The sequence below is a fragment of the Zootoca vivipara genome, chromosome 14 (assembly GCF_963506605.1).
Source record: "Zootoca vivipara chromosome 14, rZooViv1.1, whole genome shotgun sequence".
In the NCBI taxonomy this organism is placed as follows: domain Eukaryota; kingdom Metazoa; phylum Chordata; class Lepidosauria; order Squamata; family Lacertidae; genus Zootoca; species Zootoca vivipara.
This window is the reverse complement of record NC_083289.1, coordinates 51,181,361-51,200,263: the sequence shown is the minus strand read 5'-3', so window position 1 is coordinate 51,200,263 and position 18,903 is coordinate 51,181,361. Positions and strand designations below refer to the sequence as shown.

At 47.2% G+C, this 18,903-nt stretch overlaps 1 protein-coding gene across 1 annotated transcript in view; it reads right to left on the bottom strand.

The window, feature by feature from the left end:
• Positions 1–4,611: 4,611 nt before the first annotated feature.
• Positions 4,612–18,903, bottom strand: part of LFNG (LFNG O-fucosylpeptide 3-beta-N-acetylglucosaminyltransferase) — a 29,422-nt gene continuing 15,130 nt past the window's right edge. Inside the window, exons 2-8 of the mRNA XM_035131304.2 lie at positions 13,343–13,391; positions 12,157–12,256; positions 10,438–10,591; positions 10,122–10,207; positions 9,040–9,205; positions 7,771–7,856; positions 4,612–6,994 (exon numbers count right to left, since the gene is read on the bottom strand). Of these exons, the coding sequence (XP_034987195.1) occupies positions 6,928–6,994; positions 7,771–7,856; positions 9,040–9,205; positions 10,122–10,207; positions 10,438–10,591; positions 12,157–12,256; positions 13,343–13,391 (708 nt within the window). The 3' untranslated portion in view covers positions 4,612–6,927. The remainder of the gene's footprint in view (positions 6,995–7,770; positions 7,857–9,039; positions 9,206–10,121; positions 10,208–10,437; positions 10,592–12,156; positions 12,257–13,342; positions 13,392–18,903) is intronic.

Sequence of the window (18,903 nt, the reverse complement as noted above, 5' to 3'; positions counted from 1 at the left end):
CTAGTACCGCTCTATTCCAGGTCAGATCACACCTGGAATACTGTGTCCAGTTCTGGGCACTACAATTTAAGAAGGGTATTGATAAGCTGGAATGGGTACAGAGGGGGAGGACCAAGATAATCAATGGTCTGGAAACCAAGTCTGACAAGGAACGGTTGAAGGAACTGGGTATGTTTAGCCTGGAAAAGAGGAGACTGGGTGGCCATCTATTATGGATAATTTAGTTGAGATTCCTGCATTGGACTAGATCACCCTTGGGCTTCCTTCCAAGTCTATGATTCTATGACCTCCTTGTCCCTGTAAAAGAATGCAATGGGGGGGGGAATAGTTTCTGCCCCCTGCTTGCAGAACTTGTGTGAACGATGTTTGTTGTGACGTGTCTTGTGACGTGTCTTTTCTGACAACTAAAAGCAATGCTTGAAGTTGGTGCTTTGTTTAGATATATATTCTGCCTTACTTCCAACATGGAACTCAGGGCAGCATACGGTACATGTGACCCCCTAGGAGGCCTGCATGGTTGAGGCCCAGCCTTTTTATTCCAACTTAATTTTAAGTCTCTTCTGAATGCCATACCTCCATTGCCATGTTGCAATTCTATAGCGTTGATTCATCATTCCATAAGCAGCCATGGCCACCAATTTCTTTTTCTTAGTAGAAGCTTTTCTGCTGCCATCTTCTTCTTTGGTATCTATGTCGCATGCTTTTTTTTTTAAAAAAAGCTTCAATTTAAAAATAAAATAAAATAAAAGGCTTTCATCTTGCAGCTCTTTTCTGGGACAGGACATCCTGTTTACTTGCAGTGGCTCCATACAGACAAAGATTTTGTTTCTACTTCATAAGACCCCTTTGGGCCTTTCCTTTGTAACAGAAATAAACACGCAACTTGAAGTATTGTCCAAAACCTCTATAGAATTGTTTTGCAGAGATGCCCATAGGTGGCAGGTTCTACATGTTCCACCAGTGCATGGATGGTTAAACAGGACTGGCTTCTTCTGACAGTTGGGTGTCAGGATCTTAGTAAGTAGACCAACAAAACTCTGGCTACAGCTCAGCCAAAGCTAAGCTGGTTTCAATGAAATCAAGGCAAACAATATGTGCTCAGTAGGGAGAAATTTGATATTCGATTGCATTTTAAGGATAAACTACCTAAGTTGCAAATCTCAAACCAAGCTGCAAACCAAAGCACAGCTATCCTTCGAAATTTGCGCTGCTCCAAATTTTGCAATTCACGTCTTCCCCCAAATACGGTACAAAAATGCATTAGGATAAATGGTTTGCAGAAAATATGTGTTTTAGTCAATGTGTTTATTGGGGGAAACTTGCAGCAAGCTCCTGACAAATATTCTGAAGGATTTCTTTTTTAAAAATTGTAGATTGCAGTGGCAATGAGGAAAACTAGTTTCAAGATGGGGGGAAACTGGAACGTAAAAGAAAGCCCATGACTGCATGATGGTCATGTATCGGTACAACTTCCCTGTTTTCCTTGTAGGGGACACTAAAGCAGGGCATGGGGCACCTATGGCCTTCTGGTTTCTACTCGACTGCAACTCTCCTGATCCCTGGCCTGGCTGGCTTGGGCTGGTGGGAGTCTCCCCAGCAACACCTGGAGGGCCATCGGCTCCCACACACCTCAAAGCTCTTTTTAGGCATTTTCAGTACCTTGCACAGCAATGTCATGTGCACTACTTTCAAGTGTAAGCTGTGCTGCTCTTCAACTTGATGCTGTGACTGGGGATCAAACCATGACAGAGTGGAGGCATCCCTTGGCCAGTGTCAGGTATGGTTCCTGAAGGGCATAACTGCATCCTCAGGGAGATGTGGAAGCTTGATACATTCATTCATTCATTCCCTTCTGTTTATTTTCTACTTTGCTTCTGGAGCAGAAACCAAGGCAGACTCCATGAGCTTCCAAGCACTGACCAGGCCTGGACCTGCTTAGCTTCAGCAAGAGGATGAAAATCATATGCCGCCACACTGTACCCTTTGGGGTATAAGAGCTCTGCTGGGTCCTGCCAAAGGCCCATTTAATGCAGGGGCTAACCAGATGCCCACCAGGAAGCCTTGAAGCAGGACTTAAAAGCAATACTATGCATGTCAGTCCTCAAAGATAGCCTGCCCCTTCACCTGGAGGTTCTATATAGCCATCATGACCAATTGCCATTGATAGAGCTGTTCTGCATAGCTGCAAGTATTACCGTGGTTTACGGGTTAACTCATGGGTATTTGTATCATAAAGGGTTAGAGGAACTTGGAGGTTGACTGGCCGTGGAAGGCCGCAGCACAAATCCCAATCCAGCTGCCTGGCAGGATGGCTTAAATCTCGCTCAAGCAGTTTGCTCCTTTGCTCTCAGTAGATTAATGCTTTACTGCCTCTTGAATTCATTGCCACGTCTATTTCTAACATGAGCCGAAGGTAGATTTTTCCAGGATATACTGCTGTTCTGATAACACTGCTGGCTGGCTATCAAATCTGGCTCACTATGGGACAGAAGATTTATTCCAGAGGCTGCAGCCGCTGGCCAGACTGTGATGAAAAACGGCTTCCTCCGGTGGCAAGCGCCCAACCCTCACTGCTGGACCGTGGAGAGCCAGCCCAGCCGTTATCATGGCTGTTCTGGGTTGCTGAACCATTACAAAGCAAACAACAGGAGCTGGCTTTTCCCAGACAAAGTCCATATATCATCCCTACCACCACCCCACACGCAAACCATTCACTGACATGAGAGAATGAAAGTGTGCTTTGCAGCGTAATGCAAATAGTTTCTTATGGGTGCATTTTTATTTTACTTTTAAAGGCATTGCAGAGCGTCTCTGTTTTAAGGGAATACACATTTGCTCCTGCCAATCCATACACCCGGAATGGGTGTCTGAAATGAGCTCACCATGTTTGTGCCTCTGTGTGCGTGCACTGTTGTTTTCTACCAGCCTTTAGCTGAGAAATGAGAGCAGAGGTGGAATGTGGGGTTGGGGGGAACGGCACCAGAATTTGGCCCCAACTCACAGAAGTTTGTAGGACACATAGCATGGAGAATATAGATTTTTCTGTGTGTGTCTTAATAGTAGAACTTTTCATCCCATGAAGCTCAATATTGGACGAGTCGGGATGGATAAAGCAAAACACTTATTCACACAGGGCATATAGTTGAAATGTGGAACTCCCTCCTGCAGAAACCAGTGACGGCCACCAACTAGGATGGCTTTAAAGAGGATTATATGTATTGGTGGAAGAGAGCTAGCGAATAGCGATAGCTACCGTACTAGTTGTGATGGCCCTGCTCTGCCCCCGCAATTGGAGTCAGCGATAATTCTGAATACCAGTTGCAGAAAACCACGGGAAGGGAGAGGGCTCTTGTGCAAATATGTTATTATTCTGTAAATGTAACCGTGAAAGTAGCTGCGTCCGTGTGGTGTAGCAATCTCTGGCTGGGATATCAACCCAGGATGGTTGGGCTACAAATGTGGACATATCGGTTCGGCCCATTCAGAACTAGCAGGCTGTAAGTCAATTGTGTCAGATTCTCAGTGGCACCACTAGGTCCAGATCCCAGGACGTGGTAAGGACACGTGGAGGACGAAGACAAGGAGTCCCAACTTCTTCCTGATCGGTCAAAGAAAAAGGGACCCATTCTCCACCCTTTTGTATAGGGCCATACCTGCAAAATATCCCGCTGAAAAATGCAGGATCAGCAGCGGCATGGAACCGGAAGTTGCGCAGAAGCAACTTCCAGGGCCGCTCTTCCCATGTGTGGGCACCGGAAATTGGGCAAAGCATCACCAGAAGTCGCTTCTACGCATGCCCGGTGGCCATCTTGGTAGTGGCTGCATGGCAGCAGCCATCTTGCTGACGGCCGCCGCTGTGCGGCCACCACCAAGATGGCTGCCGGGCATGCGTAGAAGCGACTTCTGGTGCCGCACTGCCCAATTTCCGGTGCCCACACATGGGAAGAGTGGCACCCAAAATGGAGGCTCCCTGGCAGGTAGGAAATCCGGGGGATTTCCAGGATTTTTCTCCATTTGGGAGAACAGAGGGAAACGGATTAAAATCCGGGGGTTTCCCGTGAAAAACGGGATACTTGGCAGCTAAGTATAGGGCAGTAAACAGGGAGCAGGAGTTAATGGCTCCCTTTTTATTTCACCCACCAGGAAAAAAAGACACTCGTTTCCTCTTACCCCCCACCCTGGCTACTTCTGACCAGGTCTGTTAAGCACAGGAAGATGGTACATACCTTTCCAGAGACCCCCCTGAGGCCTAGCACCACCTCTGCTTATTGCAACTTATTTAATGTAAAGAGATAAAATGCAGGAAAGGCTCTTGCCAGGTAAATGAATAAGTAGAGGCGGCTGATATTCTAAGCTTACAATAGCGTCAGATATTTCTCCCACAGGTGAAAAATCTGCTGCAGTCCTCCGACCACTAAACACCCCCCCCCCAATGTTCCTTCTCCACCTCACCACTGGCCGGCTGGCTGGGACCCTGAAAGGCAGTACTGCAACACTGTGTTGCAGTTCCTGTTGTTTGGCCACTACTCCTGCTACATCTTGCAGCAAAGGATGTGTGATCTTATTCCCTCCGTGCGCGACACACAAAACACCACCTTCAAACAACATTAATCAGCCAAAAAACTGCTTTATTAACAGCAAAGAAAGGATGGTTACCACAGTTTCCATGGTAACAATCAGGTTTAATTCCCTGAGAACATTTGTCCTTGTTATACCCCCCCCCCCCATTTCCCTCATTTAAAAACACACACAACATACATACACCCCAAACAAATTCCCAGATACTGGGACGTATAAATTAAGGATAAGTGATAGTCACAAAAGACTCCCTGGCCCTCCCCATTTCATTTTTTTAAAAACAGATTTTATAAAATTATTTTTTTTCTGATCCACAGGAAAAAAATATTTAATATAAAAAAAATCCACAATTTACAAAAGATACACAAAAAGGGCACAGTAAATAACACTGTTGCAATAAGATATTTACAAACACTACCCAGTGTGGGCCAATTCTTTTTCCTTCCCATTTGGAATGGAAGCTTACAGTTCTCTGAATCTGCCCAAGGATCCAGGAAGCAAACACCCCCTCTGGTTTTTGCACAAGAGGCTGGACACTTGCATACGAGAATGAGATCTCTTGTTGAATGCTTGGGCCAGAGCAGCAGTCTCCGCATCAACAGGAGACAACCAGGTAAGATGTTTTTTAATCACCCCTGCAGAAGATGTTCCAGAGGAAACGACAGGTGGGCAAAAGATGTTGCACTGAAGGAGGAGAGAAGGTGAAGGCAGGTGACTGTCCTTGCTAAGCGGACATCATCGCATATGAGAAAGCATGGCAGAAAAATATTAATTCATGCCACTTCTCATTAAACCATAAAGGAAAACCTTACCCACTGGGTAAAGTTAAGTCACTTGTATGGGATACACAATCCTACCCTTCCCTGTTTCAGACTAAGTCCCTATCAACAGCCCCAGACTTCCTTCCAAGTAAACGTATATAAAATTGTGCTGCTAAACACTACAGTGCTTCAATAAAGCTAACTCGGTGTTTCTCTAACTTGCACTGAATCCTACTGAATCTATTTACTTCCAAGGAAGTCCCTGCCATGTTTAGTGGAGCATAAATCCTTGTACAACTGAGCTGTAGGCAAGGAAGTAGAGTTTGCCAAGAGGCTGAGTCCAGACGTTCTCCCTTCAGTGCAACCATAGAGACCAGCTCTAGAAGCAACATTTCAGAAAACCGAGCATTATATGTATAACATACAGAACACACTCACTCACTCACTCACTCTGGAGAGGGGGGGGAATTCCAAAAAAGGACAATTTTTAAAATATATATATATACAAACTTTAGTTTGTAAACCTTCATCTGAAAAGTTATCCGGAGCCTAATAAGCAGGGAGGAACAATTAAAGGGGCGTTTAGGAATCCAGGATGGAGATGGGAAGGCAGTGAAAGGTTTGAAGCAGGTGCAGGGAACCCACGGAGCCCCAGATGTTGCTGAACTACAACTCCCACCATCACTGGCTAGGCTTGCTGACCGAGAGTTGTAGTTCAGCAACATCTGGCGGGCTGCAGATTCCCTGCACCTGGTTTAAGGCAACGGGTGGCTAACCTGCGGTCCTGCAGATGTTGCTAGATTCAATTCCCCATCATTCCTGCCCATTGGCCATGTTGGCTGCTGGGCTTCTTGGTTGGGAGTTCAAGCACATCTGGGACATGGCCCTAGGTCCTCCGCCACCAATTTAAGGCATAGCCCAGCTCAGTGTTTGGCACTTGGGAAGCACCCAATTGATCGCTAATGGGTGAGATCTATGAAGATGCTCAATTTTTTCCCATGAAGTCCATAGGTTTTGATTTTGTTTTTTCCCTTTAGTGCTTTAACTCTGGGCTGAATTGCACCCCGTTTCTGCTCATTCATTCCAACACTGCTTTTACAAATTCAGCAGCAAGGGAGGGAGGGGGAAAGGGGAAACACAGCAGTAATGGTGGTCGTGGAAAAGCAAACAAACAACTTCTTACAAGAGAACACTGCAAAGCAATATTCAGAAATGCCCAGGCTGGTATGCTCAGGTGGGGGGTTTTCAGTCATTTTACACCTGTACAAACAGCCAGAACCACTCACCTAAGAAATGAGGGTTATAAGGGCAGTTCCTTCTTGCCCAGGGTAAAACCCGCTTGCCCCATCAACAGGGGCAAATAGCAGGGGGAGCCCAAAAATGTCTCAGCATCTCAGGGCTGGATGAGAGAAGAAGGGGCCGCACGGCAGCCTATAAAACACACGCACACTGTGAATTAACCACAGTAATTAAGCGCCAACAGCCTCACAGCAAAGGAAACAAACACACACAGAAATGCACAGGTCCCACGAGCTCTTCGGATACCGGGAAAACTCGGGACGAGGTTAAGAAGAGGACACCTTGTCTCTTAGTAAACTGCATTGCGAGGGCACCAAGGAGTGTCCGGATACAGCATACAGTGGACCGTACGGAACCTGCAAGAGAAAGGAGAAGAAGGTATATCAGCGACATCCCAAAAATTATAATCCTGATCATTAGTGGCACAGTATTGATTAGGGCTGTAACATTTAGCCAGGGCGTGGTTCAAACAAGTTTAAAACCTGCTGCCTGATGAAAATCAGGGACACCTTTCTAATTGTAGAGCAAGTTATCTATATAGCTTTTAGATCCAGTATTTCCCCTTTAAAGAGCTCGTGGTTCTTTGTCTCTCTCCCCTGCCCTGTTTTATTCCTGATGATCACCTTTTGAGGTAGGTTAGGCTATGAGATTTGGCTGCATTCACACCCTACATTTAAGGCACCATGATACCACTTCAAGCAGCCATGGCTCCCCCCCTCAAAGAATTCTGGGAGCTGTAGTTTGTTAAGGGTGCTGAGAGTTGTTAGGAGGCTCCAATCTCTTCCCAGAGCTGTTTAACAATCAATTCCTCTCCCCAAGGAACTGTAGATCTGGGAGGGGAATAGGAGCCTCCTAACAACTCTCGGCACCCTTGATAAACTACAGCTCCCATAATTCTTTGGGGGAAGCAACAGTTGCTCAAAGTGATATTCTACTGCTTTAGAAGTGTGATGTGAATATGGCCCGTCTCTCAGCCAAGTGGAGATGTGAAGCTCTTCCCTCGCTGTCCCTTTCCCCTTGCGTGTCGTGTATATTTTCAGATTGCAAACCTGTGGACAGGGAGTGTTTCAACTGATCCACATCTCTAAATAAATAACTAGTATTCCCGAGGGGAGGGACACATGCTGCTCACCTGGACGGATCCTCCTCCACCGAGAAAGCTCCCTTGATATGGATGGAGTTCCTCTTGTTTTCAAACATTCCATAGCTCAAGGTCACCTGGGCAGGGGAGAGAGAGCAGGCAAAGATGGACTTGATGAAATGAGGAAGGGGCTCCTCTGCCCACTTGGTTGAATTAAGATCTTTCTCTCAAGACTTAAGGTTCCCGACATGCTGGGGCAAAGAGAGGACACATCTGGAAATCTTTTTAAATATATATATCGTACAGTCATACCTCGGTTTAAGTACGCCTCGGTTTGAGTATTTTCAGTTTAAGTACCGTACTCCGCGGACCTGTCTGGAACAGATTAATCCACTTTCCATTACTTTCAATGGGAAAGTTCGCTTCAGGTTAAGTACAGACTTCCGGAACCAATTGTGTTTGTAAACTGAGGTACCACTTTATATATGAAGATATATGAATATATATATATATATATATAAAGCTCCTAAGATTTCCACATGTGTCGTTCGTTCGCTCTCTCTCTCTCTCTCTCTCTCTCTCACACACACACACACACACACACACACATTTTACAGAAGGAAAAACTGATAGGAAGCTCCTCTCCCAAACAGGCAAAATGCCTGCACCAACCACAAAATGTAACAGACAAAATAACATCCCCTCCAGCCCGTCAACCAAACAAGAGCCAAAAGAGCTTAATTTAAAAATAAAAAATAGTAATGAGCAAGGGAGCTTGGGGGACATCATGGGGGTGTCTGAGGATACCATGGTGCCCACAGTTGCCATGTTGGGGACCCCAGTTTTTAGGCACTGGACTCGGTGCCCCTGTGATTTAAAACAGCATCATTGAAAACTTCTGCTTGAAGATAATCCTGGCGCAGTGTGCAAAGATGTGTGCACATGCCATGCCCATACAGTTCCCATGTAACATGACAACTGGAACAGGCAAGAAGGAGCGTAGCTATTGTAAAGCACTGTGGCATTGAGGGGAGAAGAGAGTACGCCTCCAGGCACACGCAGATTACCATTTTATTTTAATATGTCTCAGGCATCTTCAGGGGCAGACATTATGCCTAAGCATTTCACAGCTGAATTGTTTATTTTACTTTGCCATAGCTCCCCCCCCCCTACAGAAAACAGTAGCATTATTGAAACTGCCCTCAAATTATCCTCACCTGGGAAGGGATAAGCTGGCAAGATGAAAACACTCAAAAGGGGCACACAATCACGCTTAAGTTTTGGAAACGCTGGTCTATTAAGAGGTTTCTTGTTTTTTACCTGAGCGTGAATCTCTGTCTTGGGCACCTGGTGGAGGTTCTCTAAATGGGAATGGAAGAGATTACTCCGGATCAGCTTCACCCCCAGCACAGACTCTATGATGTAGCCGATGGTGCAGTCGTCCGGGAGGCGGATCTTTTCTGCAGTGCTCATGAAGTGTCCGCCACTGTAGAGGATTGTGGAAGAAGCAAGACTTCAGTGTGGTGGGGGACTTAACAATGGGCAAGGCATAGGAGGATAATTGCTTTCCTACACCCCAATTTACCGAAACTATTTTTTTTAGATATGAAAAATAACATAAAGACCCTCATTATTACATATGACTTTTTTTTTTTAAAGAATCTACAGGCACCTCCCTGCGCACGCATGACTGCCGATGGGCACATTGTTTTCTGGCACCACAAGGGGTTAATGGACTTGCGCGGGAACCGAGAACTGAACCCTCAGATAAGCGGGGAATTCCACCATGCAGTCGTACCTCGGATCTCAAACGCCTTGGCTCCTGAACGATCGAAACCCGGAAGTGAGTATCCTGGTTTCCGAATGGTTTTTGGAAGCCGAACGTCCAGCATGGCTTCCAATCGGAAGCCACGCTTTGGTTTCCAAACGTTTTGGAAGTCGAATGGACTTCCGGAACGGATTCCGTTCAACTTCCGAGGCACGACTGTACAAGATTCATTACACATACAGCACTTAAGAAAATATTAGGTGCTTTATGGGCGTTGAATAATAACAAAAATAATTATAACAACTGCAATTAAAAGGAATGGGGTGGACTGACCTCTTTCTTAGGTGGTGTCCACCCCCTCAAATATCTGCTGACCCACCAATGTGTTTTACATTTGCAAGGTGGGAATGAGCACTCATGTTCATGACCAGCTAAGGCAGGGGTGTCCAAACTTTTTTCAAAGAGGGCCAGATTTGATGAAGATTCGATTACCCCAGGAAATAAACTGCCACAGGGGATTAAACTTTAGGCCCCCCAGAACGGACTTTGGACATGCCTGAGCTAAGGCATAAATAGTAGTGATCCGAGAGCTCAGGATAGCAAACACAGCACCCTCCCAATGTGCATCACTCACCTCGCCCAAGGGCTCATCTTTAGCGCCAGCCCACGGCTGATGCAGAAACCAGCACCGCCCGTGGCAAACCAGAAGTGGACCGGATGCTGTGGGGGGAAAGAAAAGAGTCAAGAGTCAAGAGTCAAAACCAATCAGGAAGATTGAAGAAAATACTGGTCTAGAGAAAGTGAAATGTGTTGGGTGTCCTCTTGGATTGGACAGATGAAGAATCAACTGTAAAATAGTGGTATCATAGTACTTTAAATGTCTGGGGTATGTGAATGTGGTCTAAGTGGAACAGCCTTTTATTTCTTTTCCAGCTCCCCTGTTCGCTTACCATCTTGTTCTCGCTAATCCTCTCTGTGGCCTGGATGGGCCTATCCAGGCTTGGTTTTCCGATGTAGATGTCTTGCGTGTGGGGATAACTGGAGAGCAGTTTGATCAGCGCTCGAACATTGACATAATTGTCATCGTCCATGTGGCAAAACCACCTAATGCAGCAAACGACAACAAGAGGTGAACGGGTTAGGAGGGGGCCAAATAAATTCAACTTCGGTTTGTCATGAGTTGACCAGGATTCCTAGCCAAAGGCATTTTCAAACTTTAGTGCAAAACAGGAGGGTCTTAGCTTTATTTATTTTTATTGCTGCGATTAAATACATTCCAAGAACTAATCATAAAAGACAAAAGAACAGAAATACAGACATTTTATTTCAGATCTGTAAGAAAATTTGGGGACACTCCTTTATCACACGCTTAAACACCAGCCTTAAGAACCAAAACGAATTATTTCCTTTTGCATGTTTACACCAGGAGTCTTAACGAATTCACGATCAATTCCAATTGCTGTATTTTCCTGGGTTGGTACCTATGAAGCTCTAACTATTTATAGGTATTTATATATACAAACAGTTTTTATCTAAACAGGAACTGGTTGTTCTGCCTATCAAGAGGCAGCTTCATGGGGCAAAAGTCTCTCACTGCTCAGCTGTGAAAGCATTCTGGCTTAGCTGGATTTTCCCAGGTGTGGGCCAATCAATTCCTTAAAACGGGTCAGCAACCTACGGCCCACGAGCCGCCCCCAAACCGAGCCACCCGCTTGGCAAGTCCCCATGCACTGCGCTAAGCCTCAGCGCCGGAAATCGTGCAGGCGCCAGAAATTGCATCTGTGCAGACGCAGACACCAGAAATCGCATCTGCGCAGACGTGATCCAACCCACGGAGCAATCTCTGCGGGAGTGAAACGGCCCAGGCGAGGTAAACCTTGCCGACCACTGCCTTAAAAAGACCCTTTCCTCAGCTGGTTAACAATGGCAGCCCTTATCTAAGGTTGCATTTTTAAAATGCTTTTAACTGGTGGTTTTAATTATGAACATCGCTTAGGAGAACTAACTGGGAAAGGGACCTATCAATGATGCAATAAAATTTTGCTACAACCGAGGCTGTGATCCACCTACCCTAAAAAGCTTACACATTACATTCAGTTGGGCAATTTCAGAAAGAATTAACCCCTTAGGAAACTGCTGTATTCAGAGTCAGACCACTGGTCCATCTGGCTCAGGACTGTCCAGTCTTCCCAAAATCTAGTGTCCTCCAAATGGAAGCCTACAACTCCCATTATCCCTGACCATTGGGCCATGCTGGTTGGCTTGGAGCTTATGGAGGGCAACAAGATGAGGAATAGCTCCATTAGTAGAGCATGAGGCTCTTCTCAGAGTTATGGGTTGAAGTCCCACACCGTGCAAAAAAAAGTCCAGCATTGCAGAGGGTTGGACTAAGATGACCCTCGTGGTCCCTTCCAACTTTAAAATTCTATGATTCAAGGCAAGATGTAGGAAGCTGCCATATACAGAGTCAGCCCATTGGTCCCAGAGGACAATTCCCATTCTCACCTGGAAATGTCGGAGTTTGAACCCAGGACCTGCTGCTCTGCACCTGAGCTATAGGACTAGTTGGAGATGCCTCATCAGCCTGCAGAGCACACCCTCTACATTGCCCCTCCTTACACTGGCTTAAAGGAGTTGCCTTTCCCCCACGGCCCACTCCCTGCACTTACTTTCTCCCAGATTCGATGAACTTGTCGTATTCCACGGCCATCTTGCAGGACAGGGCTTGGCGGCTGTGGGCAGCGGAGCAATTGGTGTTGATGACATTCCCTGAAGGAGAGAGGAGGGAGAATGAATGGAAGGACATGGCTCGCCTGACAAGTTTGTGCCTTGCTTGGAAATATAAATATGTCAACAAAATGCATCACAAGAGCACAGCCACAACCCTACTAACATACAAAGTTGTTTTCTGCTGAATCTAACTGCTGGTTCATTGCCAGCTCTGCCCTGTTACTGGATCCTTTTTAACCAGGTGTACTGGGGATTGAACCTTTCCTGCATGCCAAGCATCTTGCTGCTTTTTCAGGTACCAGATGCTGGGCTCATTTCATATTCCTGCACTGCAGGGGTTTGGACTAGATGACCCTCAGGGTCCCTTCCAATTCTACAATTCTATGATGCAAACATGGGCCTCCATGTGAGAAAACAAGCAGCTTTTAAAACCTTCTCCCCCTCATACTTCCCACCCCAGCAGGTCGCTAGAAGAACCTGCAACTCGGAACTTGAGTTTGTTTGTCTCCTCCTCCCTCCCATCCACTTTCTTTTTGCGCCATGCTTTTATTTTATTTTTGACTGGAAGCCTGCCTTTCTCTCTCCCCCCCTTTCTTCCCTTTTAGTAATTTTTACATTGCTCTGGGAGCCTTTTTTCTGGCTGAAGAGCAGGATAAAAAATTCTTCAGATAAACAAATGTCAGGGAAGAAGGGATTACTGGCTGCATCTAAAGGCTGCTAGCTGTTTCACTCCATTGAGTGTTAACTCAGAGAGGGGGAGAAAGCCTTACATGCAAACATGTTGGGCTGGGGGAATGCTAAGGAGAGGCTCTCATCTGCCTATTCAACCAGCATTTTCCCATCAGCTGCCACCTGTTACTCTCTGGGATGTCTTGAGCAGAATCATGAATAGAGGCATTAGCATAAGAATAGACTGATCTGATCCAGTCTCCCAAGGGCAGGGGAAGGGCGGCTTAATAAATAGCTGAGTCCCCCCCCTCTCTCCCCCCCAGCAACTCCAGAGGGTTAATGAGCAGGAGGTTATCTTTATTCCTCTTCCTTCACCCTCCCATGAACAGCCTCCAGATGAAGCGATATTTAAGAAGCTCCCTTCCCCATCTGCCAAAATGCATTCAGACAGCTCACCTGTCCTCTTCTTCAGTTCTTCGTCCTCACCATCCGTGAAGATAAATGTCTAAAAGAGAAAGGAAGATTATTTTTAATAATAATAATAATAATAATAATAATAATAAAGTTTTATCTGAACTTTTGAATGCCCCCAAACCTTTCTAGCTAACATTGTGCAAACAACTATGTCCCACCTTGCTGGAAATTGGTGCCACCTAATCTAATCTGCAAAACACCAACATGCAAGTTTGCAGCGAGGTTGGATTGTATAACTAGAAATAAAAAGATTACTCTGTCCAGTGGATTTGGATGTGATGAATGCACCCAGATTTTCTAACATCTCCCCGGCTATAAAAATGCAGTTCAGGCAAGAGAAATATTTGCCTGAGCTCACTTCCCCCTTTTGTGTAGGGCGTTGGTTGCCCTGAGGTTTCAAGACAATGGCAATCAACTTTTTGGAATTCTCTCATTCCTGCTGTTGGCTTGGGGTGGGGGGAGAGAAACCATGTACTGTCAGGAGGCTAAATGGGGGTAAGTGATCTTAAATGTAACAGAGGAGAATGCAAACACCCCACCCACCCCCAGCCTCCAACCATGTTCATGAAGTGCCCTTCAGTCTTGTGTGTCTCACACATAACCTGTTCAGCATAGCTCCTCCAACCACCACCTCTTGCGCCCTTCCAGTCTGAGCACATTAGGACATAGGAACAACCTCTGAGTCAGGCCAATGGCCCATCTAGTCCAGCATCCTGTTCTCACAGAGGCCGACCAGATGCCTGCACAAGAGCGTTCTTGCCTTCTGCAGCTTTGAGCAACTGGTATCCACAGAATTGTAGAGTTGGAAGGGAGCACAAGGGCCAATCTAGTCCACCCCCTGCAATGCAGGAATCTTTTGCCCAGGGTGGGGCTTGAACCCACAACCTTGAGATGAAGAATCTCATGCTCCACTAACTGAGCTATCCCAGAAACATTCTCAATTAATACATCTGCATACTAAGAGCACCTGTCGCAATAGCAGAGTCCAAGCCGGGGGTAGGCAACCTAAGGCCTGGGGGCCGGATGCAGCCCAATCGCCTTCTCAATCCGGCCTGCGGACACTCCAGGAATCAGCGTGTTTTTACATGAGTAGAATGTGTGCTTTTATTTAAAATTCATCTCTGGGTTATTTGTGGGGCATAGGAATTCCTTCATTCCTCCCCCCTCAAAATATACGCCACGCGAAAGCTCAGACACGGTGCGCGAATTTACAGTCGAGAGGTGAGAGAGAGAGAGAGAGAGAGAGAGAAAGAGAGAAAGAAAGAAAGAAAGACACATGCGGAAATCTTAGGAGCTTTAAATATATATATCTTCATATATACAGTGGTACCTCGGTTTACAAACACAATTGGTTCCGGAAGTCTGTACTTAACCTGAAGCGAACTTAACCTGAAGTGAACTTTCCCATTGAAAGTAATGGAAAGTGGATTAATCCATTCCAGACAGGTCCGCGGAGTACTTAAACTGAAAATACTCAAACCGAGGCGTACTTAAACCGAGGTATGACTGTAAACTGCTCTGTAAATGCAGCCTGGATGGGAATGTACATTCCTTCACCCCTCAAAATGTGCTGCATTTATGAGGCTGGCAGGCTGCTCATTCTACCCCGGCCCCCACCCCCAAAGTCCTGCCCTGATGCCCCTCTCCATACTGCGAGAATTTGCCACACCCGTCCCCTGAGCATGATGGAGAACAAGAACTACAAAACAGCCCCCCCCCCCTTGCCTGCAACTGATTCACCTCCTCCAACTGCCAGGTGAACCTGAGCCAAGGGAGGGAGCAGGCCCTGCCCCGCCTTCTGAGCCCCGCCACCTGCCTGGCTGCACTTCCTTATTGACACAGGTAATTCCTGGCATCTGTTGCCTGTCTGTGTGTGCAGCCTGCTGGGAGGGGCGGGGAAGAGAGGGGGAATCTCAAATAATTCAGAGCAACACAAAACAAAGGGCAGAAAAGGGAGGGAGGGAGGGAAGGAAGAAACAGCAGCCAGATGCACCCCCACACACAAAAAATTAGTTAAAAGCAAACAGAGGGAGGCACACAAAAGGAGATGGGGAGGACAATCTGAGCTGTCAGCCTGGGCCCAAACATCATTCACTCCAGCTTGCTTTGTGGTCTCTCTCTCTCTCCCCCCCCCCATTTGAAGAATGTAGCTGGCAGGGGGTAGGAAAGCAGTGGGCTGGTTAACAATAGATTCTTGCAGCCAACTTAATGCAAGCTGGAGGCTGAAATGGTGTTTGCTCTCCATTAGCATACAGCTGGGCTGGTTAACAGGGTTGGGCTGAGGGAGGGGGGGAAGGAGAGGCAGCGTTCAAGCAACTTGGTTTCATCAGGAGGGTGGGGAGAACATACACTCCCCACCCCCACCCCAGACATGGAGACAAGGGGGGGGGTGCAAATGGGCCTGAGCCAGACAGAATTCAGCACCCTGACCATTGCAACTGTCAGTTCTATTGTCTTTTAAAAGCAACATTCTAGTCCTGATGAGTGCACACTCAAACGGATTTGGGGTGTGGCAGGACTTGTTGGTGAAGGTAAAAGAGACTTCCAAGGAACAGATCCACATTTTAGGAAGATAGGATGGTGCCTTTTCATCCTACTTGGAAACCAGTAGCTTGTCTGCAGGAGTGGCATGTATCAATTCGTGTGTCCCACAGGAGTGGAATTTGGTAATTGTCGGTACAGAATTTGCCCTCCTGTCTCACTCTAATTCTTCTTCTTTTCCTCTTTTCTTTTCCTTTTTTTTAAAAAAAACTAAGGTTCTAGTCCTTATTGGCTACAAGAGCTAGTAATAACTCAGGAGCCGATTTTGCTGGGGGGCAATGCAGACTCTGCTTTCCCCATCGGTACCAGGGGGAGGGGGAGAAGACACTTTGAAGCCTGGCTTCCCCCCCCCAAAAAAACAACCACCACAGAAGCATGTGGGAAGGGTATGACGTGGCACCTGATGTCCACTGAATGTGTGGGTTAGTGGCAAAGCAGGGCTAGGCGGCAGAGGCACCATCACCCCACCACCCGTCCTGCACATTCTTTCAACATTGGGGGGGGTTAAATACACACCCCAAATGTGGAACATGGATGGGGAAAGCAGAAACAGCAGCAGGGAAGAGGAGATCAGAGATCGGCATCAGCTTGTGAGCCTTTACTGGGAACTTCATTGAAAAAAACAGGGAAATGTTTACATGGTTAGATCAGGCATGTGCCGTCTCCAGCGACTGTTTCTTCGTTAGCCTGCTCCCAAAATAGCCCCTTAGCTAATCCTCGTGCTGCTATAAAAAGACCAGGAGGAGATTATTATTTTTTGCCTCTCTTTTTTTTTACTGGACTGCTTCAGAACAGTTCATCCTGAACATGCCACAAGCAGCACTGAACTTGCACCCTGGGAGAGTCCAGTGAGGCAATGCAGCCACCGTCCTGGGAAGCAGAGGACCCTGTGTTGAGTTCTTGCAACAGGAAGAGACCCTGCAAGGCTTTGGAAGCCAGCGCTGGAGAGTTGCAGCAGCCTCCCTGCTTGGCTCCCCCACTGCCTGGACAGGAAGGGTACAGCCTGTCCACAGCCCTCAGTGTCACCTCCGAGAACAATCTTGTCTCTGCAGGCTCCCTGCCTCCCACCCTCTCCGATCCAGCCCCTTCCTGCTGCTCAGTAGGAACCCAGCCAGGAAATTCAATTAAAATCTGAACAATTGCTCTCTCTGTGTCTCTCTCAATGTCACCCACTCTTTTACACATCGTTTACTTGTGTTTCTTACAGCTGAGCCATTACACACAGGCAGGTGATCCTAAAGGCCGCAGGTAAAACTAACCTGGCCTCCTTTGTTGTCCCGAAGATGGGGAGATGACAACATTGTGCAATTGGACTGAAATGCAAGAGGCAGCCGGCCCTGGCATGCTTACGAGAGCCGGTTATACTTTATGAAGCAACAAATCCAGCGGGGGGGTTGGCTGCAGCGAATCCAAGCACTTGAACAAATATACCTGGATGATGCACATGCATTTTGAAGCATGCACTTAAAAGGACACAGGATACTGCCTGGGTTCTTGGTCCAGCCAGCTCAGTATTGCCAGCAGTGGCCGGCAGCAGTTGTCCAGGGTGTCAGGCAGGGGACAGTCCCCAGGAATTGAAGCTGGGACCTCCTGCTTGCAGAGCAAATGCTCCACCACTGAGCTACAGCCTCCCCACCAAATAAAAAGTTAAATTTAAGTTTCTTTAATGGACCCAAGTGGCGCTGTGGGTTAAACCACTGAGCCTAGGGCTTGCTGATTAGAAGGTCGGCAGTTCGAATCCCTGCAACGGGGTAAGCTCCCATTGCTCGGTCCCAGCTCCTGCCCACCTAGCAGTTCGAAAGCACCTCAAGTGCAAGTAGATAAATAGGGACCACTACAGCGGGAAGGTAAACAGCGTTTCCGTGTGCTGCTCTGGTTCGCCAGAAGCAGCTTTGTCATGCTGGCCACATGACCCGGAAGCTGTCTGCGGACAAACGCTGGCTCCCTCGGCCTATAGAGCGAGATGAGCGCCGCAACCCCAGAGTCGGACACGACTGGACCTGATGGTCAGGGGCCCCTTTACCTTTACTGTATATTTCTGAGTTTGACCAAACTGCGGGAGGCAGTGGAAGACAGGAGTGCCTGGCGTGCTATGGCCCATGGGGTCACGAAGAGTCGGACACGACTAAACGACTAAACAACAAGCAATGTATATTTCTATCCAACTCCCATCCATGAATCCAAGCACCTCTTGGCGGCTGTGGCTGCTGCTCTCCCCTCCCCACCCCAAGCGAGCTTTTAAAGCTTAAGAAAAAGGGTTTCTCTTTCCTCTCTGGTGCTTACTCAGTGGGCGGCATTGTCTGAGGACCCTGGCCTGGGGACACGCAGGAAACTTCATTGTTTCTGAAGGCTCCAATTTAAAGAAACACAGGATGCAAAAAAAGAAAAGAGCCCGGAGGAACAATAGCAGACACCCACAAGAAGAAAGCCCTGGACAATACTGCTTTAGAGCCAGCCTGACTCCAGGGGGGCAGCAGACCTGAAGGGAGATGCCAGGCTCCACAGACCCTTCGCTCTCTTAAAGCAGCAGAAACCGTCAAGCTTTTTGTTCCTTTGCTCCAACCTCTGCTTTGAGCTTTTTCCACCACCAAGCATTTTTATAAAATATATAAAATAAAACACGGTGGTCAATCCCTGGCCGGGTAAAGCAATGGGCCTCTCTCACATGCTTTGAGCCCCCATGTCCCCATGCCAAAGAGCTCCACCTCCGCTGCTGTCCATGCACAAAGTTCTCCTCTGCCTGGATCTTCTCTGCAACAGGAGGGAGCGGCCCAGGAAGGGGGAACCTTCCTTCAGCCCAAGGGCTGGTGTTTGCTTGTGGGGCAACTCTTGGGGGGGCTGTGTGCCGGTTGTGGCCAAGACCTGAAGCAAAACTGGCAGAGCAATGGATGCATGTCTAACTTTCATGCAGCAGGTAGGTAGCCGTGTTGGTCTGAGTCGAAGCAAAATAAAAAATATTCCTTCAGTAGCACCTTTAAAGACCAACTAAGTTTTTATTTTGG